The 26,130-nt window shown below is 36.8% G+C and overlaps 2 protein-coding genes across 3 annotated transcripts in view; both read left to right on the top strand.

The window, feature by feature from the left end:
- The first annotated feature begins 228 nt into the window (after positions 1–228).
- On the top strand, positions 229–11,601 carry LOC105204659 (mucin-17). 2 transcript variants are annotated; one of them, XM_011173825.3, is made up of 6 exons: positions 229–1,224; positions 2,157–2,213; positions 2,369–2,473; positions 3,040–3,848; positions 5,051–5,101; positions 5,197–10,607. In XM_011173825.3, exons 1-6 carry the CDS (start codon positions 1,140–1,142, stop codon positions 6,016–6,018), a joined length of 1,929 nt encoding a protein of 642 aa, XP_011172127.1. In that variant the 5' UTR covers positions 229–1,139; the 3' UTR covers positions 6,019–10,607. The 2 variants fall into 2 exon arrangements, with proteins under 2 accessions (XP_011172127.1, XP_011172128.1); XM_011173826.3 differs by lacking the exon at positions 5,051–5,101 and having other exon boundaries at positions 5,197–11,601.
- Positions 11,602–16,660: 5,059 nt separating this feature from the next.
- Positions 16,661–26,130, top strand: part of LOC105204657 (KN motif and ankyrin repeat domain-containing protein 2) — a 37,974-nt gene continuing 28,504 nt past the window's right edge. The window contains exon 1 of the mRNA XM_011173820.3: positions 16,661–16,874. The gene's annotated coding sequence lies outside the window, so the exon portion shown is untranslated. The remainder of the gene's footprint in view (positions 16,875–26,130) is intronic.

The raw sequence follows: 26,130 nt of genomic DNA, 5'->3' as shown, positions 1-26,130 counted from the left end.
TAAAAAATTTACGATGCGTCAATACTTTTACATACTGCATGCAATCTGTACAAAATTTTCATTAAGTCATCGTAGGATCATAGGCGCTTTTTACGCACAATGCGATAAAAGTCTCTAATAACTTTTCATAGAAGAAGACTTGTAGAAGAGAACTGTAAATTTCGATACCTTTTTTAAATGCAGGATTTAAAAGTCTAGCATTCTACAAGCGTTATTTACGACATTGTCATTCGCTTTATAAAGATAAAAGTTGAGCGAGAGAGCGGCGTTCGTGCGGTTAGCATTGAATAGAAGTTTATCAATGAAGCGATGTACGCGTGAATGACAGCGAAACGGAGCAAGGCGCGTCGCGCGCGTTCCACCTGCCGTGTCGGACGGTCGGCACGCCAATGAGGTACGCGCAACTTCGTACGCGACTCGACTCGTCGCGATTGGCTGGTGTTGTGCGCACGTTGGTGTGCTCACGACGACTCGTGACGTCAGAGCATCGTCGGCCAATGCCGTCTCGCGGAATCGCAGGGTCGCCGTGCGCGCTGGCGCGTGCGGGACGCGAGAGAAAGAGAGACGGAGAGAGAAAGAGAGAAAGAGAGAGAGAGAGAGAGAATGAGCGTGTGCGTGTGTGCGTACTCGGTGGACTCGAGGAGCCACGCGGAAACGCGAGGACGACGGAACCAGCCACTAGCCAGCATCTCGGTCGCGCGACGAGCGACGACGCGTCGCGAAACTGCACCGAACGGCATCGGCAGCGCGTTATATCAGTCGAGATTCACGTTCGAGAACATTTCGTCGCGCGTGCTACGCGTACTTGGTGGAATCGGCGGCGGGTGGGCAGGGAGGAAGGGAAGGAATCGTGGACAAGAGCGAGAGGTGGTGGCGCGGTGAAGGAGGAAGGAGAAGTGGAGGAGAAGGCAAATGCGTCTGGCCGCGGCGCGACACACACACACGCACACACACGCGCGCGCGACGGCGACGGGTGCGACGAAGATCGCGGGGGTGAGGGAGAGTAGATATAGCGTGGAGTACACTACCGCGCCGCACCTGACAGTCCACGCGGCCCGGCCCCCGAAAAACAATCTCGCCACGCTATATACACGCGAGGACCGCGCCGTGTTTCACTCGGAACGCGAGCGCCATTGGCAATGTCGGGAAGTGACAGCCCAACATTCTTTCACGGCCAGCCCTGGTCCAGCTGGATCGAAAGAATCGGACGGGACAAGCCGCTGAGTAAGTGCGCTCAATCTGTCCAACGCGACTGGCGACGACGCCCGCCGCCGCGACCGAGACACGGCGACGGGCGTCGTAAGCGCGCGTACCCTAACCTCACTTCGACGCTCCTTTGTCCGGCTGACGGTAGCGCGATGCACGAGCGCGCGCGCACGTGCGAGTCGTACGAGCGAGCGATCGCGGGGAGCAATGTCGAAGGGGGTGTTGTGCACGATCTATCAACGCGATGGCATCGGCACGGGAAACGATGGCACGTTGCGTGATTTCTTCTCACGTGCTCCTCGTTGCGCCCCCGTCGCCAACGTGAGGCTTCGCGAATGATTTTCAGGACTGATAATTATGTAATTTGAGCGAGCGATACGCTGCCGATCATCGGCTGAAAATAAAACGATAGCCACGCTTTGTGCTATCTCCGATACGAGACATTGTTATTGAAAGAGAAAGCGATACTCGCGCGCAACGTTTTTCTTTCGTATATTTGCTCTTGTCTATTTTGTACTACAGCTGTTATGCATGTATGCTAGATGTAAATAAAAGGAATAAAATTTACTTATCCATAAAGTTCTGTGTGTTCTTTATTTCATATTTACATTTAAAAGTTGCATTTCACAAAATTTTATTTTTATTAATTAGTAAATGGTTTTATCTTCAATTTTTTAATAATAGATGTTTGAGATGTAGATCTATAATAAATTTTTTAATATAAATATTTTAAATATATGTGATACTAAAAATATCTAACTGATCTTTGATATATCATTATTAATAAATATAATATGTGGACATGATTACAAATATTTTGTATTTGTTTTGAATAGCATATAAAGTAAAAAAAATCTCTCTTTCTCTCTCTCTCTCTCTCTCTCTTATAACTATTGGGATAAGTTGTACATTGTTTAATAATTGATATTGCTATGAACTCTGTGTTTCAGGTGATGAAGAAACAGAAGTACAACATTCAAGCTCAGTCACACGACTTTCTTCAGATGGTAATTACTTTAATTTTTATAATATATATTAAAATAATAATATATAAATTGTTATACTCTTTTGTTTCTATCTCTTTCTCTCTCTCTCTCTCTCTCTCTCTCTCTCTCTCTCATACACATTTGCCATAGTATTGATTTATTGAAATACTTTTCAGATATTGATTTGTATGGCTTTTGTCCAGAAAGGGATGATTTCTATGGAGTAGTGTGCGAAATATGCGATGCCATAGTGAAACCACAAGCTCTTATTCAACATATGGGTATATATTCATATTTTATGGATTATTACGTTAGTTTTGATTATTACGTTATTTGATTATCCTGATACAGGATAATCAAATTGCTTTAAGTTTGATAATGATAATAATGTCAGTATAAAAAAAAGTATGGATTTATAATGGCTGTAAAGTATAAGATAGTCATCGATTTTAATTGTTTATAAAATGCAGAGATAAGCATTAAATAACTTGATTTTTATTTTATCAGCTTAATTATCTAAAATATTATATTTTGAGAACTTAATAGCAACATGTAATTCACAATGTAAAAGTTTCATTTGTTTATTAAGTATAGATACTTAATAAATATACTTATCAATTTATATATTTTAAAATTTGATTGAATATGTTATATGTTAGAGTTTTCAAAGTTTAATGTGAAAAAATATTTGTGTTACATTATAAAAATATGTATGTACACACAATGATTTGATTGCCAACAATGAGATTCATTCAGTGAAACGATGAAAATATTTAAACTCATTAGCGATTTATATGCGTGTATTGCAGGTATTAAACTTGTAAACACATCTTCTATTTTGCCACAGAGTGTCGCCATCCTTCCGGCATGGCAAATTTTCCACCACCCGCGACCCCGATCGCAAAACCGTCCGTAAAAACTCCTTTCTGCAAAGTTTCCAAACTGAAGAGGAATACCCAACCGCCAACTCCTTCTTCAGTAACTTCTTCGATTCCCATTGTTGGCGGTGCCAAGCTGAATCACACGACCGTTAAGCGTACTGCGGATCAGACGAACTTGTCTGTAGGTGGCTCGTTGCCGATCTCCTCGTCACCTCGATCTCCTCTCGAGTCGATCACGGTGCAAACTACCTCTCCTAACGTGGCCGGTTCTTCGAATATCATCCATACGTCGACGAACAGTGGAGGCAGTCCGAGCAAAAGCCCTGGTCCCAGTAGCAGTAGCAGTAGCAGCAACCAACCTCGTCGGAAGAGGCTCAAAACGGATCGCTCGTTGCTCAAAGATCGCGAGTACGATCCCGACCGGCACTGTGGCGTATGGAACGAGGAGACCGGCAAGCCCTGCACCAGGTCGCTCACATGCAAAGCGCACACTGTTTCGCTGCGCCGAACGGTCGGCGGTCGCAGCAAGACCTTCGACAAGCTCCTCGCGGAACATCGTGCCGCGAAGGAGCAGCCGAATAGCGGCGGTAGCCGGCAGACGACGAAGGTGACGGTGTGTGGTACCGTCACGGTGTCTTCAGCCGTTACCGCCGCTGCCGCCGTATCCAACCTAAATAATCCCCTTGCCTCCAGTACTCCAGTATCCATTGCCGACTCGGAAACGCCGAGCTCACCGCCCGTACTATCGCTACCGGACACGTATCCACTGCCAAAGGTAAGCAAACGTTTACTTTTTTTTTTTTTTCTATCCAACATTTCTCACATCATACATATATTTCCTTTTCCTCCTTTCCTCCCTCTAATTCTCCTATTTCTATATTGTCCTCGGTGTGAATCTTCTTCATTTGCCACGCTATAGTTACTATTATGATTAGGCTCTTTTGCGCGAGCAATCTGTGCTAAGACGGCAAGATTGCTGGTGCAATGGTGAAATGAAAGTTTCAGTTTGATTGTGTGTAGTTGAAATAAAGTTGTACGAGTACTGTTCTTTTGTGTATATACATATATATAATACACATTATTTTTGATGCAGCTGAGAAAAATGCGGAAAATAAATATGTGGCTTTCTTACTTTCTGTCGAAATTATTGTGTACGTTTCAACAAGTATGAGATATTGTGCATGATGTTGCTCCTCTTTCTTATTTTTTTTATTATGCTTTAAAAAAAAACTTTCATTTCTGCATACTGTTATAGTGTTAAATATTGGAAAGCTAACTCATAAAAGGTGATGTAGAAATGCTTCTTTCTAAAAATGAAAAGATAAATTTGTTTCATTTGATCTAGTCAAGTTTAAATGACTGTTTTAAGAAATTCTAGAAATCCTAGAAATTCTAGTGGTTCTCAGAAAATTGGAAATCCAGGCACGTTCAGAATCTAGTAATACCAAAAGAATTTCGCAATTTTCTACATACCTTTCACAGAAATAAATACCAAATCCAATATATATTTCGTATTAATATATCATTCTTAAATATATGTTGTACAATTTAATATTATGTTTTATAGTTATTTTTAATATTTATTAAGAACAAAATTGATCTAAGTAGGTATATTTTTGTTAAGTGTTTTTATTATAAAATTTATTTCTAATAAATAATATAGAGCACTAAAATCATTTTAGAAGTATGTAGACATATGTATATATTAAATATGTATTATTTCATATCTTCAATTTTGTGCTATAAGCACAATTTTTCTTAAATACTTAGAAAAAAATAAATGTTATCAGTTTTGATAAATTTCTCTCGATACAAACCAAAGTAGAAAGAAAAAAGAAATATAGAATTATGCGATTTTGCTGACAAACATGGATCGATCGACCCAGTCAAGTCAGCGTCAAGACACAACGACAAGCACGCGTAAAGCAAACGCAAAGGGTGTCGGTTGATACTTGTTTTCTGTTTTTGTTATTGCAGGCTGTTGATTTGCTTTATCGGTGTCTGGCCCCGCATGGCTCCACTAAACCTGTAAGGCATGGTTTCTTTTAGGCACTTAAACGCCACCTCCTTTTACGAGACCTATGATTCTTATTCTACATGTTGCCAATGTTTCTTTCTTTTAGACCAAACTCGAGGAGGACTTTGTCAATTCGGAGGAGTTGCGAAATCTGGAGTCCACACTGGTGGCTAATTCTACGGTCGCTGGCAGCAGCAATAGTAACAGCAGCAGCGGCTCATCGCAACAACAATCAAGTTCAATGATGGCACCAATATCCGTGATGCTACCGTCACTGTCCCCATTACCAATAGCGGGTGCCAATAGCGAGGAATCGTCGGGAGTAGCCACTTTGATACCAAGCACTACCACGACACCCACGATGCCAGTCGTACCGGCACCACTGCCAGCCACTTGCGTACAACCACCTACGGTGGTTGCCACCGCGCTCGAAGGCGAGACTCCGATAGATATCGATGCTGAGACCATGTCCATGTACTCGCCCGTTTACACCACCAAAGATACCAAGTCTCAGCTAGTGATGCAAATACAGTCGCGGCCAAATAGTCATTCGTCACAGTCACCTATCTCGGTCAGAAGCTATCAGCAGATGCAAGCTTCTATGCCGAGCCTGAACCTGTTCGAACCAGTGGAGCAGCTGGAGCAACAGCATGCCAGTCAAATCAACGGCAAGAGACTGAACCATGCGACCTCGGCGTCGCGACAGCAGAAAAGGCACAAGTCGCAACAAGAGCAACTCTTGTGCCAATCGTCGCAGGACAGTTTTCCGACGTCTGCGTCGATTCAAGTTGAAGCGACAACCACGTCGTCGCCGTATCCTCACTTCGGCGACATCTCCTGGTCGAATTGCCATCCGGAGCCGTTGGCGGTTAGCCGATGGCTCCGCATTTCGTCCAGCCGTAAACAATACAACTTTAATATTCACTGACACAAGACCCCACCCACTCCGGGCTGAGGACTGTGTGCCGCGGGCGTCGTTTGTCTACCTCCTTATCTTCATGAGATCCCCTTTTTCTTCATCGTCGCCCACGTAATCTTCCTAGTCATCGCCATCACAGTCGATGTTTCATCCACAGCCCGTCGAGGGGGGAAGGCTCTTGTTTCCGCCATCATCACCATGTGATTACTTCGCGCAAAAGAGAGAGAGAGAGAGAGAGAGAGATCAATCGCGAATATATCACAAATTGAATCCTAGACGATTCTCAGCCCGTCAAGCGCCTTCAACGCGCGAGCTTTCGTAACATCGTGCAGTACGAAGCTTTCAGACACGCATCACGAGAATACTGATTGCCGTGGAACATCGAGGAAGAATTCTCAATCGACGGCCATGATGATCGTGTACTTGGACGTGTACCTGAATTTGTGGAACTTTTTAAAAAGAAGCAACGGGTTGACGTCCCACTTACGTTTATTCGCTGGATTCATAATATAGAATAAAGATACGACAAGATCAAGATAAAGAGATACGAGATTGATTGAGAACACGTCTCGATAACAGCGAGTGAATGAATGAATGCATTACAACATTGCGATATCATAAAATTTCTGCATATAATCCTCACGGTGTACCATTAAGTGACTTATTATACAGTTCGTGATGCTGCAAAACATTCCTTCAGTCCTGTTTTCTTAACAACGCGTGTCACGTTTCTCTCTTAGTGACTACGGAGACGAATTTTTTATTAGGTGATTTCGAAGTGCTTTTCAAGGTAAGAATTTACGCTTTGCATCAGGAATATTTCTGTTATAAATCAAACTACGTTGCGATTTAATTGTAAAATCTTTCATTAGATCTTTTTGCTAAAAGCGTAACGATGATGCATGTTTAAAACATCTCAATGTGTGATTTCATAATCATAGTCGAAATTGAAATTGTTTAATCGCGATGTTATGAAGTATATTTAATATAAAAGTTTAATCGAAAATGCTAGGCTTTTTAAAAATTTTAAATGTTTTTTTGTATACAAAATATCATGGTTAATGAAGTATCCTTTATAATTTTTACAATTGAAATTTAATTTGTACGTATTGCTTCCTTATAAATTAATACCAAGTTCTAAGAGCTTTAATTAAAAAATTAATAATTGCACATAGAATTTTACTAAACGCTGAAGTTATACACAATTATTTTGACAGTACAGAATATGCATTTTTTATTGAATTGTGCATAAATTTTGTAAATAGATCGCAGATTATATCTGTTCCATATTGTACATAAAGAGGCATTTAGTATCCTCTATAAACACATAGTCTTTACACAGGAAAAAAACCTCATTTCTCCATGATATTAAGATTGTACGTACAATTATACAATCTCGATTGTACATATATTGTACATACATATATATACATATACATATATTTTTTTTATCAATCACGATCTCTTATCCCTTTTGCATATATGTACACTTTGAAAATACAAAGCGCCATTATTTAATGTTATATCCGCTTTTTTTTTACGTTTTTGCCATAAGGATGTAATAGAAATTACAGTTTCGAGTGATTTATTTTTCAACTTGGTTTCATTCTATATTTATATTGAATTTCACGGCGAGACGAAACCAGTTTATATAATGTAAATACAATATATAACAGGGATAAATCGAATATAATCTCTTTCGAGTGAATTGCGTTTCGATATATAAATTGAAGAGGCCAGTGTATAAAAATTTAAATTTAATATTTCTATCGGCCTTGAATCGACAACGTACACGATAGACGTCAAAAATAATAATTTATTTTTAAATGCAACTCTTTCGACATAATAAATTTACTTCATCTATTGGCCCTTTCAATAATAGCAAATTTGTATTCATCTCTTACCAGTAAAAGTCCGCGTAAATCTACGCGAAAACGACTGTATGGCACGATCGATTATTATATTAAGCGCTGATAAAGTACTAGGTTCTTATTCTTCCTTATTCCTATAGGACTATGAAACGAACAAAATTTTATATACATGTATATATATTTGTATGATTAAGCACTAGAGTGTAGCTGTGTTACTGTTTAATTACTATGTAATTATTGATTTATGACGCGTACTCGTAACGTTTGGTATAAACGTAGTAATGTATATTATATAGATAAAATTTTCAAAAATTTCTTTTCTACGACTCAGGCCTGCTTTATTTTTAGCGCTTCGTTTACATAACGATTGATCGATCGCTCCGAATAAATCGTAAGCGTACTACTACGTAGGTTTGTATGCGGACCCAAACAGACAGACAGATTAGTGAGCTACACGACCCCGCTGTATTCACCCAAGACGATTATTTATTTTTGTACGTACTCGTTGATTTGCATCTCTGCGCACTGCAATTTTCCGACGGGTGAAGAACGCGCGGGTAGCTAGCGATGCGGCAAGACGCATATACGCGGACTTCTTATCATAGATTGTGATATTTAACTATTAATGATCAATAGGATAATTGTAGATGTGTCTATGTGTTCGGCGGCAAGAGCGTAGCACGTTCTATTCTTTTCCTGATAACAAACGGCGCATCTTGCGCAATCTCCCATCGATTTCGCCTTGTCAGGAGAAAAATATTACTAATTCTGCGGAGACAATCTGCGTTGTTCCGCTTAGTTGTTGCTCGCGTTAATAAACGAATTTCTTTATTGGTGAACGTAGTAAAAAATTGAAAGATGATAAAATTAGGCCAATTTGCGATAATTATTTGAAAAACGGCGAAAGGTAGAGGAATATGGAATATATATATATATGTGTGTGTGAGGGTGTGCGTGTGCGTGTGCGTGTGTATGTATTATGTATGTCGAATGTAAACGGGCGCTGAATATCGTTACCGCGCAGTATAAAACGATGCTTCACATCGTCGCCACTGATCCTCTTGGCTACCTGAAATCGTGATAACTTGTACATAAATCGTGTAAGCAGATAATTACCCACGTACCTACGGATATCAATTAATCGCATAGTTGCATAAGAACATTACACACGATGTATATGCATCTGTGCGAATATTGCAGCGGGGAAAGAAGGAATCCGCTGAAACTCGCAAGCAAGTAACTTGAAACTCTAATTGCTTCAGGGGCGTCTCACCTACGTAATTTCGCGCATTTAATGTTAGATATGATCCGCCTAATCACAGAAACGACAAAAATTGCGCGGCGACATTCAGTACTGAATGCGATTCTTTAATCCTGAGCTCCGACTGATCGCTCGATATCGACATGAGACGAGAAACGGCAGCTACGGTAGTTAGCCGAATGCGAAATAACATGAATCAACGAAATATCGCGAAATGCTACGTCCATACGCGAAACGATACGGTTTCCTGTTTTCCTGTAAGCCACCTGTATGTACCACAGTTAGTGTTCATTGCTCGGCGCGGAACGATCGTATTGACGGATTGCGAGCGATCTCGAGAAACGATGCGACTCCGATAACGAATGGCGTTAAAGAACTTGCTCTTTTGTATAACAGTGGTTCAACGATTGGAGGAGCCACGGATTTTCCACATTATTGTTCAAGCTCCCATAGAGCAATAATATACGATCCACGATCGATTTAGCAGCAATAATAATAATTTCAATAACTGTAAGACGTGTCATTAAAAAAGCGTACTCGTTTCCAAAAGCTCTTATGCTCTTGCGATCATCGATTAAGTATAGAAAATATATCGGTGCTGCATCTCTTTAAACTATGTAACAAAAAGAAAATTGAAAGAGATTCATAGAAATTTATTTTACAAAATTCAAATCAACAATTAGTTTGGATTTTATTAAAATATTGAACCTTTTTTCACATATAATATTTATTTCAACGACTGTAATCAGAGTTAAGATATGTTGAAAATATTTTCTATATATATTTACATATATTAACAGTAGATGTGAACAAAACAATAAAAATTTTTATTTAATTCTGAATTCAAAATAGATTCCTATGGATTTCTTTTCATTTACTTATTTTTTTATAAAGGCGAAAAATATTCGCGGGTGACCGAAACCGTTTCGTTACATACCTAAGAAAAACTAGTTCTAAAAGAAGGAAAATGAGAGCGACAATTGTATTTTTTCCCCCTTATTTCGTTAACGCGCGCGGCACGAAACTACTAGTATTTTAATTAATTCTAACGAATCTGCGTGAAACTGTGGTGCGGTGGATTGATAAAATTGATGAAGACTGAATATATTGTTGAGAGATCGGAAAGACTCATTTGGCGAATTAAATTGCCGGTGACTTAGCAAATTTTTTTAGATTTTTTTCTCAAATAGTACATATAATTCACTTAATTTCCCAAGTATCGGTATTATCATATATATACATACATACATATATATATATATATATATATATATATATATATATATTGCTTTATTATTTGTTGAAACGTGTGCACGTTACCGATGGATAGTTGATTTATTTTTTTTAGCACTATAATTTCACGTGGAGGAACTAAAACAAAAGGAACACTCTAACTTCAGGTTTAAAGCAAAGCAAGATATTTTGTGGCATTTAATTTAAATATATGTTTTATATTTATTTGTAAATAGATTTTTTATTTGTCCGTTTACCTTACATCCACATTCATCTATTTATTTTTTTTTCTTTTCATACGCATGTGCTAGTAGGTAGAAAAGCTTTCGTGTAAGAATAAAAAATATATTGGAGGAGGCTCGTACAAAATTTACATACATTATACGTACTGTCGCTTATTATCACATATCATTGTAAATATTATAATGCAATATTCCGATTGTCTATGTGTTGTATTATTCATAATTATTCGATAATTAATGCGACATATATTATTCCATGAATATTCCAAATTGTATGTGATTTTGTAATTTTATTATCTATTATTGATGTATAAAAATTTTATTAACATCGCTCATTACAAATTAAAAGTATAATATTTGTAATATCAAAACACATTACGTGCCATTGAAATAATTTTTTCATAAAAATTCTAATGATATAATCATGTTATAAATGAATTTCTTCATGGTGCTCTTTAAAGAATTCAAAAAATTACGCATCTCAGTAGTAACATTTAATTTCTCATCATAAATAGTCGCATCTCATTCTTTTTTTAATCAAAGTCTGTAATCTCAGATTTAATGTAATTTTTATTTTAAGTATAAGTAAAATTATAAAAGTTATAAACAGTGAAAATCTTGAATAAAATTTCTATTTAACAAAAGTTAATTTATTTAATTTAAAATTGAACTAAAAATTTTTTTCAAGGCTGGAAAGCTGTTATACTGGCATACATTATTTTCGAGATACTTTAGGTCGTTGCCTCCGACTGAAATATGCAAACTTTTATTACTCCATTTACTCATCATGGTCGAAGTTACGTAAATGGATGAAAAGATTATAGACCAAGAACACATAATATTCTAAAGGATCTTAAAAATCGAATGTTAATCAACAAAAATATGCTATAAAATATGTTTTAATTATTAGATAAATTATATAAATCTCATTAATGTTTGCGTAATGCGATTGATGTTGACGGATCACATGATCAAGATGGAAAGATTAACAAGAAAGTGAAAAGAGCCATCACAATTTGATTTCATTATCTCAACCATCGTCACATTTCATTTTCCATTTGTAATACAATTTTTTATATGGTGTAACAAAAAAATGAGTTGTTCTGATATCAATTATACTTCGCAACACAAAATGGTTTTTTCGTTTAGGAGAAAAATTTAGAAAATATACACTAGCAACAGTCGTCTTTTAAGATCAAACGACATTTGCTTTATAAAAAAAGCAGTTCTACTAAACTGTTGAAAAAAAATATATACTTAAAGAAATTATAAAATCTACAAAAATAATTATTCTGTACTTTTAAGATTACGCACAATTGCTTTAATGAAACTCTAATTAAATAATTTATTATGTAAATAAAAATAAAGTAAGTAGTAAAATTCTTACTAAATTTCCCGTTATGTAAATTTTTCGCTAAACATTCAAATAAACTGCTATCGCCATTTAATGCAAAGATTGCAGTTTTGAATAAGTGGAGCGATCCTCGTCGTATACGATTCTCGTATATAGAATATTTAGGCGATATTTCTGAGATGCTAAGTGACCACGTGGAATATCAATTTGGATATTATATAATTCGTAGAGAGAAAGAGAGTGTGTGTTTGATGTGTCCATTTAAACTTTTACTTTTTTATACGTGTACGTTTTTGCCCCATTATCGGTGTAGCTTTTCGCATAGATTTTCGATTTTTATATAGACTATACTCTCCGATAAATTTCAATTTTTTAAAACCGCGAACCGTCATCATATCAGGTAATTTTTATAGATTTTTTGCCGCTGAAAATGAATTCACGCGTGAAATTGCTTTATCACATTTTTGAAAAAATTGGACTTAAAAATGTCAAAAATGGTATTTTTTTAGTACATCTGAGTTTAAATAGCTAGAAAATGTGACGCGATAGAACAATTTCATCTGTAAATTCGTTTTCAGCGACAAAAAATTTATAAATTTATTTGATAAATTTGGTTGATGGTGTAAAATCAGTGTTTTTAGACAGTGTTATTAGACATAGTGGCAGTCGGGTCATTGTAAGAAAAAGATATACGAACGAATACGAGTATAATAAGGTAGCGCACGATTTGACTCGCTAGCGCTCGTGATCACGTTCTTCTCAGGTATTTAACATGTTTATAAATCATGTAACTCCTTCCCGTAATCACTACTATCAAAGCTAGTCGGTCCCCATTGAAAAAGCTTGTACAATAAACATCTTTCCGTGTCTCCTCGACCATCGTCGACGATCAATTTCTCTCACGAGCAGTCAAGAAGTCCGTGCCACTCGTTGCCGTGTATACGCACTTGAGTATTTATTGTATTACACTTTTATAAATTTTCTAGGCGATTTTTTAATTACTTTACCAAGTTTAGAAAGTAATACATTTTTCCAGATGTATGAATCTCTCGATTTACGCGCGCAGAATTTTTTCTAGATTTTAATTTTCTCCGATACATAAATTATATAAAATATAAGTCTCGGGAAACACGATCTTTCCGTATATTTGAAAGAGTAATATTTTTACCTACGATGTTCGTTCGTCCACGTAAATCGCGAGATGAATGTAGTTTCAATTTTCCTAGAGTAGAACAAAGCGAATGTAAGTTTCTGGTATTCTTCATCACAAAATCTAAAGCGAGTATCGTACGCATAGAAGAAAATAATTAGAAGTTATACGGATGTGGGAAAAGAGGAAGTGCTTTTCAAACATTATATATTCCTCGGAATGGGAATTCCCTTAATTGCGTATTACGTAAGAAGATTCACGTGTCACGTAACACTATACGCGCGGTCTCGTTCACTATTCAAAAGTCTCAATGTAAAATTGTAATATTTAAGAGACGGGAAGGATATTCAGATGTTATAGAAAGATAATTCCTGATATCCGATTTCGATGAGTAATTCGAAGTAATCTTATATTGCCAACATAGTCGACCATAATATAAGCTAGAAAACGAGATGCGCAGTGATTTTTCTCACTAAAGCAACTCGAACTAATCTTGTATAAACGTCACTGCAACGTATCTTTAGGCTTCTTTCGTCAAGAACGTTTGTGGGCGTTAATAACGTGCGTTTCTGTCTAGAGTACGATCGCACTCTCGATTTACTCGAGATAATTCGAGCAGTATTACGACGATTTATTGTACGAGCGATTTTCACGCGGTTCGCCGTTTGATTACAGAAGAAGAAACTACGTGTGTAACGAACTATAGATATATTCTCTATATAATGTACGACAAATAACTATTTAATTCTTGACTACTTTATTATTGCGACAAAAATGATAGAAAGAGGAGAGAACAACTACGATCCTGAAACGTAACGCGTTGGCGTGCAAAGAGAGAAAAACTAATCTCTTTTACGATCATATCCTGGAACAGTATTGTTGATAGTTACATGTGCATAAAAGCTTTGGAAATAAAATGATTTCAATCATACCTCGTCGTGTACTCTATCATTAAGTCCTCTATTTGCTACATACCATTTTACGTTCTTATTTACACATTATTTCTAGTTTTCTACCAATTTTTTGATTCAACAAATGTAACAAAATTGAAAATATTATATAATGATTATATAAAGATTATTAATATTATGCACTGTAACAACTATACATCTTATTTCCAAGTTATTAACACTTAATGTTTCGGAAATGTAAAGCTGTATGTCTGTTTAAGGAATAGTTCCACGGCAACGTGTAAAAGTGAAAGTAATGGCCGAAAAGGGAAGATTGACGAAAAAAAGAATGACGGTGCAACGCGCACCGCTCTTCGTAAGAAGGAGTGATACGTTCGTCCGTGAAAGGACACGACGGACGGTCATGCAAAGATCTTTGGGAACGGGGAACTGGTCCACCCACTGGGAATTCCTGATTTTTTTTCATTCACTGATTGTGGATTGAGGCATGCTGCATATATCGAAGCCAAAAGTGCGGGATGCATTTATTAAAACTGATGACTGTTTCATATGAGTTAAAGTACTAATATTCTATTATCAAAATAATAATACGAATATATACACGTCACAATTTTGATTTGCAAATACTTTTGCGAATAGTTTATGAAAAATTAAGCAAGAGATAGTTATACGTAACTTGATGTCATCCTACGCGGATATGATGTCTGAATGTTTAGTACGGGTACTTGACCCGTGCTCTTTAAATACGGAACAGCGATTCAACGGACAAAGATAGCATCACCGTGAGGTACGAGAGCAAGATCTATTTGTAAGGCTGCGTGGAGTGCTCCAGCTGGACCTAATCGACTTACCGCACGCAAATGAGAAGAAAACAAAAATATATATACTGCGTATAGAAAATTTAATTATTTAAACAGAGAGAGAAAGAGAGAGAGAAAATAATTTTATTAACAAAATAATTAAACTTGATATTTTAATATTATATTAAAATCTTGTCTACATATTGACTATAAATTTAATATTGTCTTTTAATCGGTTTATAAATATTTTATGATTAACTCGTAAAAATAATTCAAATTTAGCTCCAAATGTTAATTTAATTCGAGTGTCTTACAAGTACAACGTAGATAAAGATAGCATTAAGTAGTAACTCGAGATATAAGGATGAAATTCATTTATTGCTTATGCACCAGCTGGTGCCGATCGAGTTGCTGAATTTACGCTCTTATACGATCAGGTCATTGCCACCGCCGTGCAGTTGCTTTATTAGACTTTGTTGACTTTGGCACTTGACGAGATACAAATCATCATTAGGCTACTGCCTAACGATTAGTTTTACGTCATCGCAAATATTCCAGGATATTATTTAATTAAGCTCGTATTTAATATCTAGTTATCCAAGAATATTGTTATTTTGCTAAATAAAAAGAAGCATTTTTCTGATAAAATAAAATTATGACAAGTTTCATCGCAATTTCGCGTAAAATTTCAGCGACTTTTGCAAAAAAGATTTTATTCTAAAACGCAGCCTTTCAGAGCTATCGGTTTTCTACCTGGGACAAAGGTAAGAACCTTCTCGGACTTCTCGGTCGGGTCACGTCGGTACCAGGTAGTGGGGTGTAAAGTTCTGAAGGGCCCTATTCAGGGCCGAGAATGCTTCGCCAGGAGAATGCTTCTTTTTTTTGGCATCACCTATCCCTTCCTTGCTACGTTCTTTTCGCTTCGGATCACTTTTAAAAGGATATAAGACGTGTGTATTGAATGATTCAAATGTATGTTTGAGCTGTGATTAATCCTTAAAATTAATTTTGTATATCATATTTACAATTCTAAACCGATTTACTCGTATGTTGCTTGCTCCTTAAGTTTGTTAATTATTACATTTTACGTTCTTTTTCAGCATTATTTCTTCAGCTCTCTCGTATTGATCATTTTTAATATTTTCGTAAAATTAAACGAAATTATAAATAAAAGACTGTCCATTAATTTTACATTTCACAAAGATATATGTACAAGTAAAATAATAACGAGGTTGTCATATTAAATGTGTTTCTACAATAAAACGTTTTGGTTATTTCATTAATATTACAATAAAAAATATTGTGATAAAAATGAAAAATTGCTCAAATAAAAATTGGAAAATATTAAAAATGTTTTCAAATTTTAATTAATAAATATTATTTGAAAATGAAATTAATAACAGATATCTACATAAAGAGTAGATAGATTTGTTGAACAAGAAAGAATAGCAAAGAACAAAATGAAAATCCGACCCTGACCGTACCGATCCCCTACGGCAAGCAGTGGGTCCGAGAGTTTCCACCCCGTCTCGTCTCTTTTCCTCAGATCCTGAGATACACGGAAGGGCGGGGGGGAGGGGGCAACCTGTCGAGAAGAGCCACGGCAGCATCCTCATCCGCCTCATCCGCCTCATCCGCCTCTCTTCCTTCTCTCTTGAATCTTTCTCATCCTTCCAGCGCTGGCACAGCCGTCCATTTACCCGCGTCTCTTTTTCCGCGTCTCTTGCCGCGAACGGTGTGTGCCGACCGATGGAAGGGGCCAGAGGCCGAAGGAGAAGGAGAAGAACCAGTCGTGAACCAGAACCGTCGGTCCACAGAATCTCCCAGTCACCTCTCCGAGACTGTGCGGGGACCAGTGTGTATGTGGAAATTGTCGCGCGCGATCTCGCCTGCTCGCCGGTTACCGTGCAGGATCGATCGATCGTAACGTCGCCGCGCCGCGCCGCGCCGCGCCGCACCACGCCGTCCTCGTCGTCGTGTACTTGAGCGTCGACCGCGACGATGATGCGAGTGGTGACGAACGAGGATGAAGAGGACTGACAGGTTGGTGGGTCATTTTCGAGTTTGCGTAAACTAGATAAGTCCATTTGTGAACGATTTACCTGAGAGAAAACTCGGACCGAAAAAAAATCCATTGTGGGAAACGAGAGTTTTACGGTCGTAAAGGGATGCTGTGTGTAATCAAGGATTTACCCTCCTTTTCGTTTGACTCCAAATGTCACAATGCCAATCATACATAGGCATATGTGTATGTATGTCTAGCAAAGATTACGAAATTTGCTAGACATACAAAAGCGAGATTAATTCTTTTTAATGAATAGCGATTAAATCTTTTCTCATTATTCATTTATGACATCTTCACAGTTGATGCAAATATGGAGCAATATGTCAGAACGCGTTCATTGTTTTGTAAAAACTATTTTGCATGCCACAGCTAAAACATAAATTATTAATTTTGCTTGAATATATTAAGATTTCTCATTGTTGCGTTGATATTATAATTAATAGAATTTGCAACCCGCATAAAGGAAGACTGATATTTCGGTTAAAAGCATTATGTTTGTTAAACGGTTATTTTACTGCAAAGTCTCAGATTATTCTGAGACGATTAGAATCTTAAATTAGAGATCTAGATCTAGCCAATCTCGCGCGCACGCGATTCCTACAACGAGGTAACTGCCTGACGGTAACATGGTTGTAAATTAAATTTATTCGCTGTGGCACGTTAATAAGCATTTAAGATAAATTACGGCGATTTTACCGCATTGCATTATTATTTCATAACTGGAGTTGAAAATCTTGTTAAATACGTTTATTGATTTAATTGAATGATTATTTCACGCATGTTGTGCGCTTTGTTACACATCGGTTAGTCGCTGGAACGTCAACCAAAGAGTCAATAACCCGTGCTATATGAGGTCGATTATATGTTATTGTTTTGCGATAAACCCTTGTTAGCAACGGTGCGTTATATTGCAGCGACATGATACATTTCGTATAATCACGATATTAACAAAACAGTTCTCGAGATACATTATCGTCATTATAGTCATATTCCTTTTTATAATACTAAAAAATTAAATCTTTACAGTTTGCTTCTTTTTATCTATTTAATCTATGGAAATTATCTGAGGAATATTGATTTAATGTTTTTTCCAGTAATATACGGTCGTTATCTGATAATCGCATAGTTTGCCTAAAGGGACTGATATCAGTGCGATCAGTTTTACGCGATACATATAATATTATCGTATTTCAATCACAGGCAGGGACACCCACGAGTTGCCGATTTGCATATTGCACTGCAGCTTACAGAACCTCTATTTATGAACGATTGCAACGTTATTTATATTCTAGGTATGCTCGATCGGAACTTATCTCTTTATATGTGTATCAGACGTGTTATCGGACACCCTTACGACAGGCCCATATATCACGCATCAGCTTTATTACGAGTGTTATTTTTACGTAATATTAAACGTAAACATTCCGATAAGAATTTTTGCACGCAGTCGCTTTATTATCAGTTCGATGCCAAATGGTATACCGATATTTTTGACATAAAAGGCCACCCTATACTTATACATTTTTAACAAACATACATGGCATGTTGAAAAAGACGTCGCGTCGAGTACTTTGCTAGTTAACTGTGCTAATCTTTCCTACAAATCTACGCACGAATGCGTGCACCGTTTCATTTGTAAGCGCGGGTATGTTAAACATCGAGTCACGATCATTACGATTGACAGCAGTGTGATCAAGTCTGCGAGCGTAACGTAGGGAATGTTATTAGCGATTAGAGCGACACATAAGTAATTGGCATTTACCAAATGCTTTCACCTTTTGACAAACGATCGTGAGAACGAGAGCTTGAAATGTCAAAAAGTCAACGGTTGATTCTTGATTTTTATTCAATTTCATTTTAAATAAACGCAGCAATGGAAGTTATTCAACATTACTCAATTATGAGAAATTACATATAAGAAGTAATCGATATATAATAATCTTGACAAATGTAAAGATTATTATTATTAAACATAAAATTCGAATAAAATTGGTAATTCAGAAAATTGAATTAATAAATCAAAATTAGAGATGAAAATTATAATAAATCCCAACAACTTTCCAAAACGTACTGCAATAAAATAATAAACGGATACGTAGATGCTGTGGTATTTTACGCCCGTGCCTATAGAATCTTTGCGTTCACATCTTTTTCAGGAACGAAGGCTCTCGCCTCCGGCGCGCGCGCACAATTCTTTCGCATAATTAATGCTCTCGCAAGGTAAATTACACAGGCCGCCGTAATTGCCCGGGGATTAGTTCGCCATTAAAGCGAAGACAGCGTAAACGTTGTTTCCGCGTAGAACGAATAAGAGCGTGATTTAACCGCGCTTTACGAGATACACCTACTCGCGCACCGTGATAACACGCGCTGCGCCCTCAAGCGATAGCGAGGTATTCGAGGAGATAGCTCGCCTGCCATTGCCATTTACATTTCGATTAACACTCGGCTCGGCAGACACGAATATTGTTGCGCTCAACGAAGTTTGTGCAATATCGGAGAGTCTTCGTAACGTTATACGTCATAAACGTAATAGTTAAAGTAGTCGCGTCGCGTCGCGTCGTACAAAACACGCCGCATAATTCAATTAGCACAAGTAACGAAAGTGGCTGTTTTATTTTATAACCGTGTGGGTAGAAAGTACAACTGCGCTAACACAGAATAGAAATATATAATTATGTTAACTTGATAATCGACCGAGGTAATCGGATACTCCTTACGATGTACGTCAAACCGACAATTCGAACGTAGCGCGTCTAATTTGCGTGGGCTTTTACTATCGGTGACATCGTCCGGAGTCGTCGTTTTCTATCAGCCGTTAATAAGATATTTCCATATATTACGAGCTCTCGCGTGCGCTTCGGGAATGCAGTAACAGGTGCAAACAAACTCTCATCTCCGTCTTTTTTCCTGCCTGGCGGTACCGAGCTATGTCCACACGTGCGCCAATGCACATGTGCACTGTTACATAATGCCTTGCAACATCCAGTCTATTTGGTTTGTAACAAAAGAAAGTATTTAACACACAATCACCCGTATGTCATTCCTATGTTAATGCGCGACACAAATTGCTATATCATTTATCAAAGCTTCGTGTTTTTCAAAACAAGATACAAACTGCAAATTTCCTTCCCGATTAGGAGAATTTAATTCATCGTGTTTATTAAATATTTAAGTTACTTTGATGGAACGATTGCCATTTTATATTTTTCAAATATATAATTCATTGTTAAAATATTAATAATAAATATTAAAAAATAAATTTTAAATAGAAAATAAATATCATGAAATTTGAAAAAATATTGACGCTAATATACACACGTTTGGATCCAAATATGGATTCACTTTCTTCTTAATAGTTTTCTAAGATGATACGAAAACACGTGCATTCCCAGGATACCTCACGTGCGGATGCAGCTGTCGGCATAAGTAACAGATTTCTCATCGAACCATTAAGTAGCTATTTCTCCCATCTGCCTAGAATGTAGCACAACCTTTGAAATACATCCACAGAAATTCGTAGAAATAGACGTGACGAGTCATCTAAATTTTCAAGTTTTATTTCTATTTTTATGTACGATAAATTAATATACGCGAGTAATATTTAGTTTATTACTGTGTATTTTTTTTTTTCAAGAATTTAAATTCTCTCGAATTCTGAAAATATAACGCTTACTTTTATTTATCGTGTGTATATTTACGAATTGCATGTTTTCTTCGCGCTTGCTTTAGTGTACGTGAGGGGCATTTATGAATGTAAAATGTAAAAGTGAATAACACATTATTCGCAATGCCAGGACCTTGACATTATTTCTGAACTCGATTGAATCGCGTAAATAACCGCGAGCTACGCTTTTGACAACTATGGAAATATCTCTTTGAGGCACCGCGATGGACGACGTCATCGCACAAAACGTAATCGCATTCGCATACGTTCTTTGGATACGTAATCCTTTTGCGTACATTGTTATTTGCGAGATTCGTATTCATTCCTCATTAGTCGTTCACGAAGCGGATGTACTTAAATCAATACAAGAGGAAAATACCCTTTATTACGTATTTAAATTTAAATTGAATTAACTGCGCGGATCTCTAATTAACCTCAATTAATAAATTGTAATATGGAATGACAATTCGTATGTATGTATTAATTTAATTTTAATACAATTACATCCGTTGAAACTAATACAAACATAAATAATACTTAACATTTAATTGAACTCAAATTAAATTAAAAGATGGAACCCCTAAGCGGACCAATAAATTATTCTGTGCTGTCGCGTTCGTACCTAGATAAAATATTTAAATTAAATTTAGAATTTAAATTATTCCCAAGAGAATAATCTAAATTAAAAATTTTTTTTACGCATAATAAGATTATACTATGACGTACAACGTTCCAAAATTTCTATTTTAATTTATTTTTACATAATCTATTTTTTTCTTTTTTTTTACAAAGAGATATTCCTAACACGTCGATGAAATGCGACGTGCGATCGTGATTTATTTTCTGCGAGCCACTTTCCCCTCGCGTATATGGTGCTATAAACAAATACCGTTGATGTGCAATCGTTTCGCCGTATGAAAAATGAAAAATCGGTCACGAGCAGCATACGCACAATTATAAGAAGCTCAAGTAGAATACGCCCGAGTCGGTCAGTACAAAATAAATCTCTCCTCGCTTAGTTGCCTTTCTTGGCCGAGTTTTTGTTCCCGTTGCACTTGCCCCCCCGTAATTATCCATATGACGATAATCACGCTTGGCGAAACGACGACGGCGTCCACGTCGTCGAGTTAATGAATCCTTTACCGTATATGTGTGTATGTACGTATGTAACTTTTTTATTTTGTACCTCCGTCAGAGAGAGAGAGAGAGAGAGAGACAGAGAGAGAGAGAGAGAGAGAGAGAGAGAGAGAGAGAGAGAGAGAGAGAGAGAGACAGAGAGAATATTATTGAGTAACAGCATAATTTATTAAGTGAAAATTATTCATATATAAAACTCTAATAAATATTGTTACATAAATTATCAATTATAAAAATTAAATAAGATGAATGTCGATATTATATTACATATTGGAATAATTGACGTTTAAAAATGTTCTTTAAAAACTTTTTGCAACGTTTTGCAAATATTTACATGCTGCGATTAATTTTCTTATATCGGTTCAACTCCGTTTATCTTATCACATTTTCATTAAATCATTCAATCAATGAATTCTCCTGCCACATAAGGCACGTCTTTCGTAGAGACGCCGCACAGTTTATTTAGAATTACACGATATGTTTATTTAAAATTGCGCAGTATCCCGTAGCAGATAACTTTCTGCACGATGATGAGCTTGGTTTAACAACATAAACAGTCGTCGAAGCGAACGGTTGCGTGATTGATAGATCCCGGACATTAGATGTAAATAGAGTCACTGAGAATTGTCTGTTACTCAATACTCATCTCGTCAATACATCGAATCTTACGGTAAACTCGTTTATATATTTGCATTAAACTCGCATAATTCTATTGACGACTTCGCTTGAGAGACCGAGAGGTCATCCTGTCAAGTTTTATTACGTCTGAATAGTATTTTTATTCCTATGCAAGTAAATTTCATTATGTATTTAAAAGATTAAGATTTATATTATATTCAGTTTGTTAGGCCATTAAAATTAAATCATTATCATAAATAATTTTTAGGTCTTCTCTTTTAGACAAAAGAAGCATGTTGTCGATATTGCATTGCATGTATCTTTGAATAATTAAATAATATTACAGAGAAACTTTTGTTTAGGAGAATGAGATATCATTCTAATGATATCACAATTATTATATTCATGTTTAAATGCACAGAGATACTAGCGAATTCTTCATCTGTAATATTTGGTAAACATAGTAAACGTGTCTGTGATCGGCGCGATCTGGCTTTGATGAAAAGGAGCGCTAATTGAGTGACTGGAGTGGTAATCAAAGACCTCAATCAGAAAGAGAGATAGAGAGAGGAAAGGCGGGAAAGAGGAAGGAAAGATAGCTTCGTTTATGGTTAAACTTGCGTTGTGAGAATACACTAATGTACAGAATCTCGTATCATCATCATGACCATGATACGCACGAACGTATCATCGTTATTTTCAACCGTGCGATAAAAAATATTATGAATAATGCAACGCGAATTATTTGCTAATCACAATTTACGATTACGAAAAATATATAATCGTTCCTAAATACAATATTCTCTTAATCGCTCTTGGACATACGTGTGAAATTCAAGTAGGACAATCTCGTGAGTTTGATGAAATCACAAACAAGATAGCTACCAAGGTGGCCGTGAGACCTTCGCTGAGACATGTCGTTAGTATTTTCGATGCGAAATACGATGCGTTCAACATTCATCGCAGTCTCATCTAAAAGTCGATTTCACACGAATTCCTTTTTATTAACGCTTCGCGTTAATTTATACCGATTTCACGCGAATTCCTTTTTATTAACGCTTTTGCGATGAAAAAGTTGCATGTGTTTTTGAAAAACAAAGTAGATATAACACTGTCAATATGTCAGCATTTTAATGAAAGATAATATCACAGTTATTTCAACTCGTGAAACAGAACGGTTATTTTTTTCCATTTGCAAAGTCTAACATTTTTCACTGAAATAATATAAACGAAAACATTATCGTGTAAATATTCGAACGCTGTTGAGAAATTTAATATCCGTTAAAAGTCGAGCTCGGAGGCAAAAATTGTTTTTCATTAAAGTACGCTTTTCCACGAATCCTGAATAAAGCGCAGCGCTGCAGCTGTAAAATGATATCGCGATCAAAAGATTTACGCAAAGCGATGTCGGTATCGCTAAAAATCGACGCGCCATTCAATGGAATTCACAAACGACGACAAGCTTTCCACGATGGGCGATTATTGGCGCAAAGTGTGTTCTCAGCTCTCGAGCTTTAAACGCTCTTAAAGGAGTGAAGCCTATACGCTCACGCCGCGCGAGCCGTATTATTCGAGTCGCGCCGCACGCGTGTGCGTAATGTGCATGGGCGAACGAGAGGCTGATAGGTGGGCTTACGGGTGTGCTTATGTTCGTTACCATGTACCGGGTGAAGCGATGGTCGTGAGAATTTTTCAGGTAGCTCAAACTTGAACGGTTCTACGTCTGTATGCCATATGTCAATATTTTTCTTTCGGTTTCTCCCTCACGAAACTTGGATTCCTATTAAAACTATATACAACACGAAAGAAAAGTTTCATATTTGTCGAAACAGTTAAAAATTTATTTATTTACAAATAAAATCAAATATTTTGGAAAAGTTTCGCCAAACTTATTATTGCTTCTGTACTCTCAGACACTATGCGTATTTTCGTATAATATAAATATCTATTAAAATCATCAATAAAAATTTTTGTTAATCTCACAATTTTTCCAAAACCCTTTGTTACGCTACACATTAAAAGTCAGTAATTTTTCTATGGTGAAAAAAAAAAGAGAAAAAGCCAACACAAAGTCTACGTGATTTCTAGCAACGAAAAGAAGCGGCGCGGCGCAGCGCGGCGCGGCGCGACACCGACTGCATAATGCATGTAGATATGCATCGACCGTGCTTCCCTTTAACGCGACATGACGAATCAATGAATAGCTTCTTCCGCGCCGAGTCCTGTCGCGGCACAGGTGCCGGAATGTTTTAAGCACCCTTTACATTTGTCCGTTTACGTACACGTGCGTGTTCGTGTGTGTTTACGACGCCGGCACGTAGTGTGTACGAGAAAAGTCTTGCGTGCACGCCCACGCATCGCACGCCTCCGCCTCCGCGCGAGCCGCGAGGTCTCGTTGCAACAGGCCCCGTGTGTGCCTCATGCCACAGGCCCAATAAAGGAACACTCACACTGTTCTTCGAGGGAAAGACACGTTATATAGCGACGGAGAAAACAAAAGTAGGATGCGACTGAATTAATCTAAATAATCTTTGACAATCAGTTGGCACTCAACGAACGAACATTTCATTCATCATTCTTCTCATTATTCCACATTCTCTTTTACTATTATTATTCCGTCCCCAATATTGTGCATGCACTTGTTAGAAAAAAACATTTTCTGATGAAATAGATAAAATGCAATGAATTTTTCTACATTTTTCTAATATAATAATTTTATCATTTCTATTATTTTTTTTCTTAATAGACTTTTTTTAAAAAATGCATAAAAATTGAAATTAATGACGTACGTGGATGTAGCTTTATTAACTTTGATCTAATAGTTGTGATTATCATTGTATTAGCGTACGCAACACAATACCATAAGCACCTTTACCTTTTATGTCTAGAACTGGGTGTATCTAATTTATCTTCGACACAATCTTCTGGTGTACAAACGCGATCTCATTAACTCGTGTAATATGCGACCTCGTTACTGAATCCCTTTTCAGAACAATGTTTTTAACAAATGGTAATTTATACGTAACAATAATTTCAAAAAATTTGCATTATGTTATCTAAAAGTTATTATGCTTATTCTCTAATCCTGTAGCGCTCGCATTTTTACGAGATTAGAAAGTATCCGATAGACAGGGGCCTTATACTTTTAAAAAAAGTTTCTCGCAAATGGTTTTCCTCTATGTAAAATTGACGGTTGACTGAATAGTCGTTCAAGTTGTTGTTGAACAACGGATTTTCCAATAACGGTAATCTAATAACGCGGGAGGTTAGCGACATGAAACTCGATACTGCGCATTGTGCAGTTTATTGTGCAAGAAGTTTTCCCCACACGGCAGCAATAACATTGTATAATCTACGTTAATCGCGTGTTTTCTCGTTATCCGTTGAAAATCGGCACTGTAAAATAGCGGCGCAATAAAATAATTTTACGAGCGACTTCGCGCGTTCCTATTGCGCACTTGACATTCTTCCACTATTATTATTCTCTGTGTAACTTGACAGTTAATCGCTAATTTCTAAACTAACAGTTTAATTACGACTACAGAAGTTATTAAAATTATAAAAAATACTCTTTCAAATTATCAAAAATTTTTAATACGCATTTATATTATTATTCCTAATTTACAATTTTTTTAAATTTAATTAATTTACGTGTAACTATTTTAAAATATCAGTATAACTCTAACTTTTATGTAAAAAATTTCATGTGGCCTTCAAAGTTAACGGTATTCATACTTCATTCATAACGTAATAGGCGGTGATAATCACAAATTAAACATGGCAAGCAAAGAGCGGCATAATTGTCCTTCGAC

Source organism: Solenopsis invicta, chromosome 3, assembly GCF_016802725.1.
Source record: "Solenopsis invicta isolate M01_SB chromosome 3, UNIL_Sinv_3.0, whole genome shotgun sequence".
Classification (NCBI taxonomy): Eukaryota; Metazoa; Arthropoda; class Insecta; order Hymenoptera; family Formicidae; genus Solenopsis; species Solenopsis invicta.
This window is presented reverse-complemented; position numbering and strand designations above follow the sequence as displayed.